The sequence below is a fragment of the Babylonia areolata genome, chromosome 27, assembly GCF_041734735.1.
Source record: "Babylonia areolata isolate BAREFJ2019XMU chromosome 27, ASM4173473v1, whole genome shotgun sequence".
Classification (NCBI taxonomy): domain Eukaryota; kingdom Metazoa; phylum Mollusca; class Gastropoda; order Neogastropoda; family Buccinidae; genus Babylonia; species Babylonia areolata.
The window spans coordinates 2,875,597-2,894,693 of NC_134902.1; the positions used below are offsets into that span (position 1 = coordinate 2,875,597).

General features: G+C 41.8%; 1 protein-coding gene across 7 annotated transcripts in view; it reads right to left on the bottom strand.

Moving 5' to 3' along the window:
• LOC143301581 (uncharacterized) overlaps positions 1 to 18,867 on the bottom strand; it is a 63,032-nt gene extending 44,165 nt beyond the window's left edge. For 3 of the 7 annotated variants that reach the window (XR_013057812.1, XR_013057811.1, XM_076615961.1), the window contains exons 1-3: positions 18,759 to 18,867; positions 11,356 to 11,630; positions 2,478 to 2,612 (exon numbers count right to left, since the gene is read on the bottom strand). Coding sequence is in view for 5 of the 7 variants with exons in the window: in XM_076615961.1 (XP_076472076.1) it covers positions 2,478 to 2,612; positions 11,356 to 11,574 (354 nt within the window). In the remaining 2 variants the exon portion in view is untranslated. Of the gene's footprint in view, positions 1 to 2,477; positions 2,613 to 5,646; positions 5,759 to 7,795; positions 7,915 to 11,355; positions 11,631 to 18,326; positions 18,610 to 18,758 lie in introns of those variants that run through there. The other 4 variants (XM_076615963.1, XM_076615962.1, XM_076615964.1 and 1 more) reach the window with 4 other exon arrangements.
• Positions 18,868 to 19,097: the final 230 nt, after the last annotated feature.

Consider the following 19,097-nt stretch of genomic DNA (forward strand, 5'->3'; position numbering starts at 1 on the left):
ACTGTTAAAATGTTTGATATGCATGCATGTAGCGAACACATACACATGCATATTACACACATCAACAGCATAATGAGCACATTTTGGCCCCCACAAGCAACCTGGCACTAGGATTAACAAGAAGAGTGCCAAAGACTGCCTGTGTATGTATGTGTGTGTGTGCGTGCGTGCGTGCGTGCGTGCGCACGCGTGCGTGCATGCGCAGGCACGTGTGTGTCAATGAGCGAGTGAGCGGGTAAGTTTGAGTGAGTGAGTGAGTGAGTGTGAGTGAGAGTGTGTGTGTGTGTGTGTGTGTGTGTGTGTGTGTGTGTGTGCGTAAGTCACAATACGAGTGTGTGTGTATATATATATATATATATATATATATATATATATATATATATATATATGTATGTATGTATGTATGTATGTATGTGTGTGTGTGTGTATACTACAAGTGTGTGTGTGTGTGTGTGTGTGTGTAAACAAACAAGGGGAAGCCAGAAAGGTTATCAAACTGACACACTGTGACCTACAAATCACAGTGGAGCCAGTCTGCTACCCTTCACCTAGGTACAGTCCCCCCCTGCCCCGCTTGTCTCCCCTCCCCACCCCACCCCCCACACACAACCATCAACATCACATGTCAACACAGCCTGTGTCACCCTCACCTTGCCAACACTAGGTCAAGGACAGCCCCACTATCAATTCCTATCCTCTCTCTCTCTCTTCTCTCTCTCTCTCCTTCCCTCCCCCTCAACGCTCAGCAGCGTGCACACACTGGGTGACACATGGCGCACATGCGTACGCCACACATGCACACACAGAGGGGGCACACACACACACACACACACACACACACATTTCACAAACACAACTGTCAGCCTGTAGCGGTCCAATGTTTTGATAAAGTAATCCTCACGTCACATGTTACTGCTGTTGCTCTTGTACACAGCAAATGCAAATCAGCTTCAACTTATGACCAAACGTTTACACTTCAAAACTTTTTTTTTTTTTTTTTTAATGGAAAACATGCAGGATAACTTTGTCTTGTCAAGTCTCTGTTGAGTGGAGCAGGTCTTGTATATATTTATTTTACTTGTCATTTTGGAGCAGAAAAAAAAAAAGTAAAATGAATCAAAATTTTCAAGAAAGGAAAATGAACCGAAATTTTCAAGAATTTTAATAATAAACTGCACACAACTGAATTAATAAGAAACCTTTCATGCATGCATGCCTGTATGTACACGCTCATATTGACACACACACACAAGAATGCAAATAAATACAACACATACTCGAACATACACACACATCAACACAGTAGTGCACACACACTCACGCACACACTCACACACACACATACACACTCACCAACACACACACTTTCATACACACTCGTATAAACACACACACACACATAAACACACATTCACACACACACACATTCACACACACACACACAACCTGACACGCTCAACAAACTGAAAACAAACACAGATACAAATGCACCATATCATGTGTCGATATTTGGGGCAGAGAAACCATCACAAAAACAACACCACAGACATATGGAAAACAACAACAACAACAGCGACAGAGATGGAGAGTGGAAGGGGGACAGGGCTGGTGGGGGGGGGGATGGGGGTGAAGAAAAAGTGGAGGGATGTGTGGAAGAGAGGTGTGTGTGTGGTTGGTTTGGGGAGCATGGGGGGTGGGAGAGGGGACGGTGGGGAGGGGTGGGGGGGGGAGTCTGAATCCCAGACAGCATACAGACAAGGATACCCCCTCCCCCACCCCCACACACCCCCTCCCCTGCCAGACAGCTCCCCCCCCCTCCCCCCCAGTAACACAGAGCATTACGTCAGCCATAATAAAATATAAAAAAACCACCAAAAATAATCCACCACCCCCCCTCCCACCCACCCACTCCTCCCCAAACTATTATCAGCTGCTTCTACAAACTATGACAACAGCTGCACAGACTTGCTGACTGACTGACAGACTGGCTGTTCCACAAAAACCTCGATGGTAGTGGGGTCTGTTTGCTCACTACCCAGGACAGCAAACCAGTTTCAGTTTCAGGTTCAAGGGTGCAGACTAAAATCCATATTCGCTACGCTACGTCTCGTCTTTTTATTTTCTTCTTCTTCTTCTTTTTTTTTTTTCAAGCACACGCGCACACACCTATACCCACACTGATACAATGGCACATACCCACATTGATACAGACAATCTTGTACACACACACTGTGATTGTAGCTCAGTGTGTCAAGTTTAATAACCTTTCTAGCTCCCCCTTGTTTGTTTACACACACACACACACACACACACACACACACACACACACACACACACACACATATTCTGACTTGTGCGCGCACACACACACATGCACACACACACACTCACGCACACACATGCACACACACACACACACACACACACACACACACATACCGATACACACAGGCGCAGACCCACAGACACAAACTCACCAAATCAGCCTTGACGGTGGGTCGTCCACTGACGGTCAACTTGGGTTTGTTCTGTCCAGGCACGGTCACCGACACCTGGCGCTTCGTGTTCGGATCCATCACCACTGAACCCACGCTGCTCTTCTTGTCCTGAGACTGTCCACACACACAGACACCCATCAGCACCGCCATCATCATCATCGTTTTCATCATCATCACTATCTTCATCATCATCCATCATCACTGCTATCTTCATCATCACTGCCACCACCACCATCATCATCCTCATCATCACCACCATCATCTTCATTATCATCACTGCTATCATCTTCACCACTGCCACCACCACCATCATCATCATCACCGCCATCGTCATCACTGCCATCATCATCATCATCATTGTCACCATCATCATCGTTATCATTAGTGCTATCATCATTATCATCATCACTGTCATCATTTTCATCATCATCATCACTGCTATAACCATTATTATATCACTGCCATCATCATCACCATCATCACTGCAATGCCTACATCATCACTACCATAACCATCATATCACTTCCATCATCATTATCATCACTGTCATCATAGTCAATATTATCGTCATCATCACTGTCATCATCATTCCTGCCATCACCGTCCATCACCATCATCATAATCATAATGTGGAACAGAAGCATCAGAAGCATTGTACACACAGATGATTCAACCTGCCTATCTTTCCTCATGATAATGAATTGAACCTGCACTGCACCCCCCAAAACGGAGTATGGCTGCCTACCTGGCGGGGTAAAAACGGTCATACACGTAAAAACCCACTCGTGTGCATACGAGTGAACGTGGGAGCTGCAGCCCACGAACGCAGAAGAAGAAGAACCTGCACTGTAAAAGACCTTCAGGCCTTGAACATTATCTATGGACTGACAGATGAAACGAAGCACAACCCCTTGAAACTGTTTTGGTACAGTGCCAAACATTAAAGAGCCAGGAACATTAATTTGTAAATATCAAATAATACAATGCTACAGTACCAATAACCTTCACTCCTTTAAAATAATCCAATAAAGACAATAAAGCTCCTCTGAATACAGTTAAGACACATTCCTTCAAGACATGGCTATTTCAACACTAAAAACTGGATCTTAAAAATGTACAAATCGTGCAACCGACACAAGCATATACACCTCCAGGACAAGGCTATTTCAACACACACACAAACTGTTTATCCTAAAAAAACTTGTACAAAATCCTGTAACTGACATGGATTTCTCCTCTTCCCAGCTGACACTGCAGCAGCATCTTTGTGAATGCTGCACAACACATCACTGCTCCACATTTAGACATGAGTCACCAATATTCCCCTTCCAGCACCACACCAATGTTTCAAACCATTCCGGATCTGTGAACCTCATGCTTATTATCACCATCAGTTCCTGCTTCTTTCGTTCGCTTGCTTGAACTGCTAGCGGCTTCAACCACACAAAGCTGAACCTTAACCCCTTTGGCATTCATGTACTTCTCACAGAAACTTCCCCAGTGTTAACAGTGTCTGGAGAGAGAGCAGGAGGGTTAAGTTAGACTCTCTTTTTTTCTTTTTTCTTTTTTTCTCCCCAAGACATGAAACTTGTTGAAGACTTCTTGCGTGGTGCATTCAGTGAACAGCAATACACACACAGAGCAAGAGTGGGCACGAAGAATCAGGTTATTAGTGTTCCCAGCCTGCCCAAGTGGGCGCACTTGTTTCTGAAAGACGGGAATGACTGAGGTCATAAGTGTGTCAAGTTATCACTCAGAGTGAAGACTGCAGTCATAGTGGTAGTGAGTAAATCAAACACTGACTCTTACAGCTGGCTGAGGAAAGTGTCTGTTTAAAGAGTCAACACTGAACCGAAGATTAGGGCTGTGTTGTTGAAGGTGTCAGAGAGGGTTTTTCACTGCACTCTTCACTGTTTCTGGTGGTGGTGGTGGTGTTTTTTTGGTTTGGTTTGGTTTATTTTTCGGGTGTCTGTGCTTTTTTTTGTTATTGAAGATTTCATTAGTTGACATTGTATGATGCGTGTGCAAGCACATGCACACACACACCTACCTATAGGCACTCTGCTACAGCCCTACAGCCAGACACTGTAAAAAAAAAATTTTTTAAAAAAATTAAGAAAAAAAAATCCATAAATCAATGAGTGTCTGAAAAATGGCTTTCTGTGTCTGCTGACATTCCCCGTTTGTGCATGGGTTGGTGCCCTTCACAAATGAATTTCATGTCACTGTCAGTCTCTCTCTCTCTCTCTCAACCATGTGCCAAGTTTCTTCAGCACCATTTTCCAATACTGATCCCACCAGCTTCCTGCACAACCAGAGGAAGAAGATAAAATGTATCAGCAGGATGGAAGAATAAGCCCAAGACAACAACAACAACCAAACGAGTTGCAGCTCTGAAGATGAAGTCAGAGGATAAAAAGGTGACTAACCCGAAGGACAAGAGACAACGACAGAAACCACGAGAAGAGAACCCACAGACATACAGAAACATACAATAGCAAACAGCCAACTCTGAACCATGAACAGACAAAAATGGACATAACCAAATACAAAGTACATTACAGACACAACAAAATATGGATGGTCTCAGTATAGACCAGTCATCCCGGATGACGAAAATGGCTGATTTCCCTTTATTAAAAAAATAAATTTAAAAAAAAACAGCTTCCTACACACAACCAAACCCAAAATCACAATGTCACAGTCCCAGTCCAAAAGTGCATAAGAAGCCATCTGTGTTCAGTGCACTATGCAGACACAAACATGCCCAGCTTGCACATTCCACAAAACAGCAGTACGGCTGCCCAAACCATGGGGTAAAACCAGTCATACGTGCATTAAAAAAAAAAAAAAAATCCATCAGTAAACATTCTCTGATTCTGAATGACACATACAGCAGACATTTTTTTAACTGAAACTTTTGGACCCTCGAGTTCAGAAAACTATAAGAAAAAAAATTATGAGAAGAAAAAAAAAGAGAGAAGAAATTCAGCCTTGAAAACAGCACATAAAGTGATGCTGACTTTGTCCCTGAAGAGAAGAAGCTCCTCTGTGGTCATCCAACACTACATGTAAAACCCAGCCCCGTTATCCACACCGGTACAACTCGGGCAAACAGAGATTAAAAAAATAAAAAAAAGCAAGTCACCATGCAGCCACCCATCAGAGGACACACCCCCCACCCCCGACACCACAGTCAGGTCAGTGCTAGCACCCAGTCCACTCCCGTCTGCTGCTGCTGCCTCTCCACACAACACTGACAAGACACTGACAACCCCGCCACATGCAGGATCAGCCCACCCATCTATGTTCTAGGCACATGCCACTTCCACACACACACACATGCTGTCATCGCTTCTTGTGCTCACTGTAATAGTTTCAGTTTCGGTTTCCTCAAAGGACTCAGTCCAGATGCACGACATTTGATAAGCCATACCACACAAGCAAAGGGGAACCCCCCCGACTTCCTCACAACAGTACATTACTTTGCACTAGGTGGTTAACCAACCGACTAGTAACTGACACAGAGCAGGAAGCAAGTGTATATGAAAAAGAATGAACCATTACGTCTGATGTCCATTGTGTTAAATAAGCCCATACAAAAGGATAAAGGGGGACATAACACTTAGTACCAGTACTTAGGGATGGCCAGTAAGTCTCCTGCTCTGTGCTCACCTCAACTCTGTGGGTGGGGAAAAAAAACCACACACCATCCTTGCCAAACAAACAAACTTCTGAGGTCAAGGGTCAAGCGTCAGTGCAGTGAATATCTATTTCATTTACAAATCACTACAAAAGGTGTACGGCATTCCCTCTCCCAGACCTAGTTCACTCTTCCAGACCTGTTCTCAAGATCAGCGGTGGGTTTTTTAATTCATCCCCAGAGTATCATCACCTCCACCTCCTCCTTTAAATTTTAATCCCCGCCCCTACTTTCCCCATCTCCCCCCCCTTTTTTTTCTTTTTAAATCAGTCCACACACAACCCATTAGAGTATGAGACTCAACTCAGTGAATCCAGCGCCCAAGCACTGCTCTGGCATCTAAAACAGTTTCGTTAAAACAGTTTCCACATAGACACATAAATCATTGATTGATTGATGTGGATACTTCTATAGCGCCTATCCTCGGTCAGAGACCAAGCTCTAAGCACTTTACATACACAGGGACATTTGCACCACAGGCTGCCTACCTGGGTAGAGCCGACTGACGGCTACCACTGGGCGCTCATCATTCATTTCCTGTGTCATTCAATCAGATTTCAGACGCACACACATACACACTCAGACAGACATGTAACATTTTACGTGTATGACTGTTTGTTTTTTATTTACCCCGCCATGTAGGCAGCCATACTCCGTTTTCGGGGGTGTGCATGCTGGGTATGTTCTTGTTTCCATAACCCACCGAATGCTGAAATGGATTACAGGATCTTTAACGTGCGTATTTGATCTTCTGCGTGCGCATACACACGAAGGGGGTTCAGGCACTAAGCAGGTCTGCACATACGCTGACCTGGGAGATTGGAAAAATCTCCACCCTTTACCCACCAGGTGCACCGAGATTCGAACCCAGGACCCTCAGATTGAAAGTCCAGCGCTTTAACCATTCAGCTATTGCACCCGTCAAATCATGCATACACCATAAAGAAAGGAACTAACTACAGCATTTCTGGATGTCTCCACATGCAATTTGGAGGAAATCAATTTATTTTCTGCAGTTTTTTCTGATCCAATAAGGCATGGAAGCCTGCAGTGGTTGTATATAAACTGCCCACAGCAAAGTACAAACTGAATCAAACATGAAAAGTCTATGCAGGGAAAAACAAACTTGTAACTCACAAGCTAGAAATGTTCTCAGGCATCCAGATCATTAACCTTACAATATATTGCCTTGTGAGTCATGTGTAAAAAAAAAAACAAACAAACAAAAAATTGACAAAGCCAAATGAAAAAACCTGTAAAATATAGACAACCATTGATATTATTTATCCTATCTCCTGCCTCTTTAAAACACACATTACCTGCTTAACAGTGACCATAAAATACATTTTCCTCCTGGATATATTACACTGTGTCAGTATAAAATCAAAAGCCAGTCGAGTTGATGCACTTCTTTCACTTGACAACCAACATCAGTATGAACTAATGCATGCAGGCACACCCACCAACCCCTCATAGTGAAAAGACGTAAAATCAATGAACAAGAACACACACACACACACACACTCTCTCTCTCTCTCTCACTCTCTTACTCATCCAAGCATAACACACACACACACACACACACACAATTTACCATTATCAATAAGAAACTAAATTCACAGAAACTCAACCACCACCACCACCCATCCCTGCCAACAGGGCTCACACTACTGGCCTGACTGACGCTACTAATGCTTGCAATCGTAAGCCTTGACATGTGCAGGATCCACCGTACACAATGCAACCACTGTTTACAAACACAACACTTCCTGCCCACGACTACATTCCTACTTTATCTTTTGGGCTTTTGGCTGTCACAGCTACTTACGTACCAACCAACATGCATCGTACATTTCAAACTTTGGACCCAACGTCACTGATAAATCCACAACTGCCCTACTTATGGCCACAATTCATTCACATGATTATTACTATAAATAATACTATATATTTATCTCACACTCTGAGATCAATAGTGTGTCTCTCACTCCTAACATTTCTTTTCTTTCTTTTTTTTAACATTTCTTTTCTGAAGTGATAATGAATAGCCACCCTCTGTTCTCAAACAGGTCTGTGTACATAAACCAACAAAGATGACAAAATGAAAATCATAAATTTGTACAAACATGTGTTATATGTATCACTGTGTGAGTGTGTGTGGGTTGCATACATGTGCTTGTGCAAGTATCAGTATGTATGTATGTATGCATGCATGCATGTGTGCGTGCGTGAGTGACTGTGCGTGCGTGCATGTGTGTGGTGGTATGTGTGTGTGGTGTGTGCATGTGTGTGTGTGTGTGGGGGTGGGGGGGGGTGTGCATGTGTGGGGTGTGCATGTGTGGGTGTGTGTGTGTGTGTGTGTGTGTGTGTGTGCACATGCCACATCCCCACTCCTCCCTCTACCAGTCAAAGGTCAATGATTTGGAATTTTAACTGGATGCAAGCGATCCATCGTAATTTTGGAGGAAAAAAATCAATACTGAAAAATAACACCAGTGCAAAGGAACTGTAAACAGCAACACAATTCATCCACAAAATACCAACTCACACAAAGGTACACTATTTTACTATTTCAAGTACTTCAACAACTCTCTCAAGGAAGAACTGGCCAACTACAATCACAGAATATCTGCCTCGAAAGTGACAGGTAAGACTCTTGGAAATGGTCAGTCATCATTACTGCAAATCAAAATATCAGCTGAGAACAGTTCACTCTGTGCGTCAAAAAACTGTGCAAAGTAGGACTTCTGATGATCCGTAAGTATGTACTGTACTGTATTGTACCGGCTGTATTGTACTGGCTGTATTGTATTGTATTGTACTGTACTGCACTGTACTGCATTGTACTGTACTATATTTTATTGTTGTACCATATTGTACTGTATTGTATTGTACTGTATTCTAATTTCTATTCTATTCTATTGTTCTATTGGCACAACAGATTTCTCTGTGTGAAATTCAGGATGCTCTCCCGAGGGAGAGCATGCCGCTACACTGAAGGTCCCACCATTTTTTTCTGTATTTTTTTCCCCTTCCCTGCAATTTCATTTGCTTTCCTATCAAAGTGGGTTTTTCAACAGAATTTTGCCAGGGACAACCATTTTGTAGCCGTGGGTTCTTTTACGTGCGCTAAGTGCATACTGCTCATAAGACCTTGCTTTATCGTCTCATCCAAATGACAAGCATCGAGACCACCACACAAGGTCTAGTGGAGAGGGAAAAAATACTGGCGACGGCAGGATTCTTCTTCTTCTTCTTCTTCTGCGTTCGTGGGCTGCAATTCCCACGTTCACTCGTACGCACACGAGTGGGCTTTTACGTGTATGACCGTTTTTACCCCGCCATGTAGGCAGCCTTACTCCGTTTTCGGGGATGTGCATGCTGGGTATGTTCTTGTTTCCATAACCCACCGAACGCTGACATGGATTACAGGATCTTTAACGTGCATATTTGATCTTCTGCGAGCGTATACACACGAAGGGGGTTCAGGCACTAGCAGGTCTGCACATATGTTGACCTGGGAGATCGTAAAAATCTCCACCCTTCACCCACCAGGCGCCGTCACCGTGATTCGAACCCGGGACCCTCAGACTGACAGTCCAACGCGTTAACCACTTGGCTATTGCGCCCGTCGACGGCAGGATTCAAACCGGTTCGCTCAGATTCTCTCGGTTCCTAGACAGATGTGTTACCACTAGGCCAACACTCAACGGTGTCCCACCACTTTCACAATGCACTGAGTATGACACTCAACGGTGTCCCACCACTTTCACAATGCACTGAGTATGACACTCAACGGTGTCCCACCACTTTCACAATGCACTGAGTAACACACTCAACGGTGTCCCACCACTTTCACAATGCACTGAGTATGACACTCAACGGTGTCCCACCACTTTCACAATGCACTGAGTATGACACTCAACGGTGTCCCACCACTTTCACAATGCACTGAGTATGACACTCAACGGTGTCCCACCACTTTCACAATGCACTGAGTATGACACTCAACGGTGTCCCACCACTTTCACAATGCACTGAGTATGCACTGCAATGTTCAGGAAGAGGGAGCCAAGACTGTGAACGCATTGAAAGAGTGGAAATCCTGTGTGGGAGCTCACGTCTGCTGCAACCATCGTCACCAGTTGTTTCCCTTCACTACTTCCTGGCCCAAAAAAGATTTCCCCTCACTACTTCTTGGCCCAAAAAAGACTGTAGACACTTTTAAAAACCAATGAACACAGACACAATCACATGCACTGCACACTCAGACCAAGAAACCACCTTTACAAATCCAGCTTTCTGTATTCTGGTGGAAATATTATGATAACACCTGCTCACCAGCGAAAAACACTATTTTCTAGTGTACTTCAAAGCATTTCTTTCTTCTAAAAAAAAAAATATATATATATATATAGATAGATAGATAGATAGATAGATAGATACGAAAAATCTTGAATTCAACCACTCTTGAACACAGGATATTTATCCAGCTTGAAACAAAAGACAGACAATTCAATAACAACTTTTCATTTATATCATTTTCATTATCAGAAAAAAAACAAAAAAGCAAACAAGCAATAGGAGAAAAACACAAAGACACTGAAAAGATAGTCAACAAATTAACTGAGAGACATTTGATCTGACCACTTCTTCCCACTGGTCAAATAACGACCCATAAAAAAAAAAAAAGCATTAAAAAAATCCCTGCATGTTATTTGTTTAACTGTATGGAAATTGGTGAAAGTACAAAAACAGAAGATGTATCCAAAACACGCACTGACCAACACCAATGGACAAGGAACAGAACAGACAAAAAACAACCACCACCAACCAACCAAACAAAAAACACACGAGAAAAAAAAAAAAGCAGCATTTACATGGGTGGCTGTGACCAATTTCTATAATACTGAAATATTTTCAGCCAGGGTCAAGGGGCTTCCCAACCGAAGTGTGTGTCTTTAAACCAAAACAAAGTAAAATGAAGTTGGGTTTGGTTTTTGGGGTGTTTTTTTTGTTTGTTTGTTTTTTAATCACAAAAATGCCAATTCCAAATACTATATAATGCAAAACCACTTCAACCCATGCATGAAAAACTCACCATCCAAATCACACACACACACACACACAAAGAAAAAGAAACCAGCTACTCACTGCTCTGGCTTCCTTTTCGTCCTTGAGAGAGGTAGTGTCCAGGGATGCTGCCAAGTCTTCCATGTTGGCGTCACCCCCACGCATGGTTTCCACGTCTGGGGACTCAGCACCGCCGATAGAGTAGGGGGAAAAGGCGTCGGGGGGATTCTGCCAGTTCGCAAGTCTACCTGCCGCCTCCGAGTTTGAATTGTCTCGAGACCGACTTCTGCGTGTTGACATTGCGGCTCGGTCCCAAGATCAGGAGAAAGAAAGTCGACCCGCCACAAGGGCAGCTTCTGCAAAACAAAACATTCAATTTGAGTTCATTTATCTAAATTTAAATCACCTTATGTAGCATTAACCTTATGTAGCAGATGAAGTTGTCAACCTTCCACAAAAACCCCCCGCCCCCCCACCTCCCCCCCAAAGAATCCTGCAAATCTGGCCACATACTATCTCCAATCAACTATTTGCCCACTGGTTTAAACAAATCTTTTATTCAGTAAACATGTTATACATGTACACACTGACAGCAGAGCAACGAGCTAAGAGCTTATACTTGCCCACTGCAATCAAGAGATCATCACTGAGAAGGCAGTGGAAATGGATTGGACACTTCATTCAAAGACAGCAAGGCGTTATCACATCACTCAGGACAGCCGTTCACTGGACACAGAAGGTAGGCACAAGAGAGGAAGGCCAAAAGAACACCAGGCACAGAACAGTCCAGGAGAACCCAAGACACTGAAGCACACCTGGGGCACCATTCAGAGACTGGTCCAAATCAGGCAAAACTGGCAGTTCTTCATTACTGCCCTACATGCCGGAGGGCATAATGGCATAATCATACAGCACCTTTCCATTTTAAAACATGCTCAACTGCAATGTACAGTGTAAAAATTGATGTGTTAAACATGTATATTTAAACGCTGAAACAAAAACATACATACATAACCCTGCGCATACATTCAACCAAATATGCATTGATTAAAGTTATACACAAAAAAACATTACACACTCATCATATGTATTATACATCATAATACCCGAATCAGTAATCACGCACATCTCATTTCACATTACTTGACACCAATATCACAATACTTCCAATTGTATCACAATAGTTAAAACGATCTCAACACAAAACCAATCACACACATCACATATATACATATGAAATGAAGGGGTCATAGATGACAGTAAATAAAAGCTCAAAGCAGTACTGCAAACGGCATTCACTACTTCAGTACAGCTCAACGCCTTAGTCAAAGGTAAACGTGAATTAACAAAGAAATCTCCTTCACTAGTTATCAACTCCATCTCCGTCTTTTCTGTCAAACTGAACTCTGCGTGCGTAAGCGCGTGCATGCATGCATGTGTGTGTGTGTGCATACAACATTTGTCCAAAGTTTGAGCAACACTTGAAAATACTTTAGCTAATGGAAAGCCACAAAAACAACTACCAAGTTTAAAATAAACAGACTGAAAAAAGAATGCATAATCCTCCCCCCCCCCCCCACACACACACACACAACCCAACATTAAATAAATTCATAATATTACTAACAATAGTGGCTCCCCATCCAAAGTGTCTGTGTGTTCTTAAACCCATCACAACATTAAAATTGCATAAATAAATTGTTGAATGGTTGCCAAGACTCAACAGTCTATCTGTCTGGAAGTCTGGTACTTTTCCCACAGATCCAATCACAGAGGTTTTCTATGATTACTATTGTTATTTTTGTTGCCTGCTGGAACTCATTTAGGGCCTCTATGGGAACGAAATCCGAGACAAATTTACACAGGAGAACAGTCACAAGAGCACAACAAGAATCCAGATCTGGTATATCAGATGTCTTTTGCATACCAAGCAGCAGCCATTGGTGGCTGCACAGATGGTGCTGTCATATGATCCCTTTGTCGGGACCTCTAAAGTAAATTTCTCATATGAGAGTCCCCTGAACCCTGAGGAAATGTTTGTATGAGGGTCCTCAGTCCTAATAATGCATGCTGGTTATGTTTGCCTTTCAAGTTTCATTAACGCATATCGGCATACGAGTGCTAACAAGGGTTATGACAGGATCTTTTAACACATGTATCTGTTTGTTTGTTATTCGTTCTGTTTTGTTTGCATGTGCATATGCACAAAGAAGATTAAGGTCCAAGTAGATCTGAGCATATGCTGACCTGACTTGGAGGTGAGGTTTGAAAAATGAGCGCTTTGTTTTCATTGTTTTGGATGGTTTCTTTCTTCTTCTTTTTTTATTATTTTTTTTCATATGTGTATGCAGGAAAAACATTACGGTACAGGCTGATCTATACATATGTTGGCCTGTAGCTGTGAAATCGGAAAGATCAGGGCTTCTGATTGATTTAAAAATCTTGGGAGTCTCAAGGACTCATTTTGCAGACTACCTTCATAGGGTCACCTACCGCTGCAATTTCTATGATCAAATGTGGACTGCTACACACATACAAAGGCAGGCATGTCTGCTAGTCATAGTAGTCACGGATTCTGAGCCAAGAACCGGGGAAGGGAAACAACTCTTCCTTGTAGCAAACAATCCCAGTGTCAGACTAACATTGATAACGCAACTCTCTCTGAAGCCTTTGTTCCATAACTTGAGAACATCCACAGGACCCCTTCAATGAACATGCAGACCATCCTTTTCATTTTCAAACAGTCAGGGAGGCAGGTGCTATGCGTGTTCAGACGTCGTGAAAACCATCATTCTTCACCCATCAGGCAGGATTGGGGTTCAAACCACAGTTCAGCCCCATTAATGATGGCGGCATCACTGCACTGGGACAAATCCATATATTCTACACCACATCTGCTAAGCAGATAGATGCCTGACCAGCAGCATATCCCAACACGCTTAAAAAAAACACAGACCTGTTGAGACGCCTCAGGGTAGTTTCTTTTCTAGTTGCTGAAGAAAATACATCATATTTAATACAATAATAGTAACAAGACACAGCCTTTATAGCAGCAACACAAGGGCCTTTTCAGCAGTTTTAGCTCAATGTTTTTTAATATACTTGTCAATGATCAAATAGACTCTGGCAAAATCTAAAACTTTTTTTTTCTTCTTCAAATTTCCATTGAAAACTCGTAAACTATGTATTCATCTTGACTAAACAGTAAACCTTTTCAATGCACAACATGATAGAAACCACTGTCTACTAATTCTTCAAATTAAGCCTTTGGTACGTCAATGAAGTGCTGTCAACTCACTGAGGTAAGGCAGAGCTTACAGTTCAGGATGTCAGTGGAGCACTGTCAACTAACTGAAGAAAGGCAGAGCTTACACTTTACAGTTCAGGATGTCAGCGAAGTGCAGTCAACTCACTGAGGTAGGGCAGAGCTTGCAGCTCAGTATTTCAGTGAAGGCCTGTCAAATCACTGAGGTAAGGCAGAGCTTACAGTTCAGGATGTCAGTGGAACGCTGTCAACTAACTGAAGAAAGGCAGAGCTTACACTTTACAGTTCAGGATGTCAGCGAAGTGCAGTCAACTCACTGAGGTAGGGCAGAGCTTGCAGCTCAGTATTTCAGTGAAGGCCTGTCAAATCACTGAGGTAAGGCAGAGCTTACAGTTCAGGATGTCAGTGGAACGCTGTCAACTAACTGAAGAAAGGCAGAGCTTACACTTTACAGTTCAGGATGTCAGCGAAGTGCAGTCAACTCACTGAGGTAGGGCAGAGCTTGCAGCTCAGTATTTCAGTGAAGGCCTGTCAAATCACTGAGGTAAGGCAGAGCTTACAGTTCAGGATGTCAGTGGAACGCTGTCAACTAACTGAAGAAAGGCAGAGCTTACACTTTACAGTTCAGGATGTCAGCGAAGTGCAGTCAACTCACTGAGGTTGGGCAGAGCTTACAGCTCAGTATCTTAGTGAAGGCCTGTCAAATCACTGAAGTAAGGCAGAGCTTACAGATCAGTATTTCAGTGAAGGCCTGTCAAATCACTGAAGTAAGGCAGAGCTTACAGATCAGTATTTCAGTGAAGGCCTGTCAAATCACTGAGGTAAGGCAGAGCTTACAGATCAGGATGACAGCCACCATTCCCTGTCTCATCTTCCTCCTCCTGGGATAGCATTACTTCTGATCAGCAAAATCAATGACACCACAGAAAAGTCCACAGAAAGTAATCAACTGCACTTCAAACTCAAACCACACTGGTTTCGTGTCACCATGGTTCAGTAGTCAAGGAGTTAAAAAAAACACAACAAAAACAAACAGCACCAATTTTGACACACTTGCCCAAAAGGTCCCCTCACTGCATGACTGACCTCACAGGTCAGTTGACCTCTTGACCACTGTCAGTTGTGTAACACTACCCTCTTGCAATTTACACCAGTTTGCCAGACCACACACATTAAGTCCAGAACAACACTGCCAAGCAGAAGACGAAAAACATCTGTACATTATGGCCAAAACAATAAAATCAAGTTGATGCCAATGTTTTTCTTTGTGTGTGTGTTTTTCTTTATATTAACATTATGTACATGGAACAACTTTGCCAATCTGACACAGGCACTATTCTGGGCCTCAACAATTTTCCACATCACTCAGTGCTGGCCTTTGCTGAATGCTTTGTCACTGTTTGATAAAAATCCATCATATATTAAGCTGCTGTTGATACAATGTAGTATTATTTATTATTATTATACAAGTATTCTTTTCAGCCCTGTTATGCCCTCAATATAACTATCTTCATTTCTCCATAAAGTCATGGATTTAAAAACCTCAACAGACTTTGCATGCTTGTGTGTATACATGTATACATGTAAAACATGCATGTGTGTGTGTCAGTCTCTGTGTAGCAGTCTGTGTGTGGCTGAGAGCCTGTGAAAATAAGTTTATCTGTCAAAATGCACACAAAAATAACAGTATCTTCAAAACTCAAGTCTGATTCCCACTTTTTTCAAATTACCAAATTTGACGAAAATTTTATAGAAGACCTCCTTTCTTTTTCACCTAGAAGATTTTCCTATCATGGTCATATGACACACTGTGATCTTGACCTTTGATGAATTTCAAAAGGGAGAATGCTGGAAATGTCACCAGGATTGATCACTGTATCAAGTTTGATAATAATTTTAAAAAAAATTCCATATAAATATTAACCCTTTGAAGCTTTATTTTGAAAAAACAAAACAAAGACCTTAACCTTTGAGCTTGCTTTCCACATCACCACAAAGGGACTGACTTCAAAGATCTTATTCATATCTACCATTCAATCATGTTTACTGTAACTACACCACTTACAATCGCCTAGAAAATGCCTGTGTTAAACGTTTACCAAACACACTCAATAACAGAAACAGGAAGTTACAATTTGATTTACTGATCCCAGATAGCACATGGTAAGAATCTGACATGGAGAGGGACTTGTCCCGTTTTTGAAGTACAACACTCATCCACAAATATGCGTGCATGTGCAACACTGTGTGTGTTAAACGCAAATATACACATAGGCTGGGCAAAGTAAAGACACTGTTCAAAAATGTATGTGTACATATGTAGGGAAAAAGGGGTGTGGGGTGAGGAAGGGTGTGTGTGTGATGTACCGATCCCAGATAAAAAAAAAAAAAAAGAAAAGAAAAAAGAGCAACATCTGACATGCTTTAAGTCTTGCCTTTTCTTTTCTAAAAATAGTTTTACACACATTCATATGTACAGACTTGTATGCTTCCATGCATAGAGCCATTCACACACACACACACGTAAAATAAAATAAACTATTAAAAAAAACTGATAAATATGCATAGGGATGGGCATCAAAAATGGGTGATGGAGTTTACTTTTTTCATTTTGTCGTATCTACCAGTATCTATATAAATTTTAAATGGCAGGCTGTTTGGCTGGGGTTTTTTCAACAATGCCTTATGTCCCCTATCTCAATAAATATGTTGAATGCGACTCTTTTTCTATTTTCTGAAACATGCACTTCAGTCATCTATTGTTAACATAGTAGTCCTATTATCTAATAATAAAATCATTGCTTTTTATAGCTTGGATTAGTTTGATACGCTATATATTCAATTTCTGTCAAAATACTGAACACTACAAATTATAGCCCTGGTTACTGACAAAGCCAGAATGAAAAAAAAAAAACTGGAAAAAAAAAGAAAAAAAAAAGAAAAGAAAAAACTGCTCCTTATTAAAATAACAATAATACACAATAATATCGTACTTTTACATTGAAATTAAATGTATTAATAAACTATAACAACATAATACAGAGAATAAAGAAATCAGCTGTTATATAAATTATATAGTGTTGCATATTTCCAACTTTATATATATTTCAAAAGTGTATTTTAACTCTTACAAATTTGTCATGGTCATACTAAGAATAGTAAGATGAGTCACAGCTTACTCAGATTTCTCACATTTTAGCTTGTAACACTAAGAGAGCAAAGTTACAGAAGATTGTGCAATGTTTCTGATGGGACAAGAACACACAAATGAAAACCTAACATCACTGACAAGGATAAATATACAAACAACACAAATTATACAACAGACAGTTGTACCAAGATAGCATCAGCATCACATGGTAGTACTACTGTGATGTAAACACTCCAGAATGTACTTTTATCTTATCAATTTATGGCTGTACACTTATCATATCAACAACATTACCTCCATCAGTCTATACATCAGTTTCTGATTCACACTATTAAAATATAATAAATGCTGATCTACTACATCTTTTACAATCCAAGTGTCAAGTCTGTCCTTGAAAGTTGTACGCAAAAACAAGAATGACAAGAAAAAAACCATAACCCAGCCAAGCAGGCAGTGAATCAGCACCACAACACAACCATTGTGTTAACTGTTAGTCACTATTGTCTGGATCGTAAATGCTGCAGTGCAAATGTGTAATCGGTCTGGGGAGTCTTGGATGGTTACGATACAAAAAAACGGGTCACTAGCTATTAGATACGGAAATCTGTGGTCTCTCGATCAATCAAAGATTCATACATGTGATTCCTTTTCGGAAATAAATACAGGCATTCGACCTGTAATTGTAGTCTGCTCTTCTTTCACATGCCGGAGCTTTCAGTTCCAGGTGACCAAATTATCGAGCTCATTCGACTGTGACGGCACTCTAGCTGGGAGACTACCCCGCCTACCTCCGGGTACGCGCTTCAGTCCTCGTCACACAATCAGTTAAGGCCATTCGTTATTTGAGTAAACATTCAATATGTGTCACAAAATCGTGACATTTTCCCTCATATCAAGATACTTCTGTCGGCAAGGTTGTCTCTGCTAAAACGAGGCAAATGACACACTTTGGGAGACTGCTGATGTTCCTGGAGCAAAAAAGAAAACAAAGCACACCTATGCATGCTTCGGACGCGTTTTTAATGTGACCACTAAAACGGTAAGGAGACTAGCAACCTATCCACTAACCTTAATCTGCAGAAGTCCCACAGACGCCCTGTCGATGCAGACTAAATGCAACAATTATGCGAATATTTTGGATGGAGATTGGTCTCTTCATAGATGCGCGAATTAGCATGCGCAAGAAATCAGAAGGAAGTGACGTCAATTTGAGGTCACGGGTTCTACTGAGGACAACCGTCCAGGGCTGACTTTTCCCGTGCACGGTTTCTGTCGTATTTTTTAATGAAACCAAACAGAATCAGGCTTTATTCCTTTAATCAGTAGAATTCGTTTTGAATCTTTATGGATGCGAAGAAAGGCACTCAAAGCTTCGACTAAAAATCGCATCCCACTTTTATATTAAAA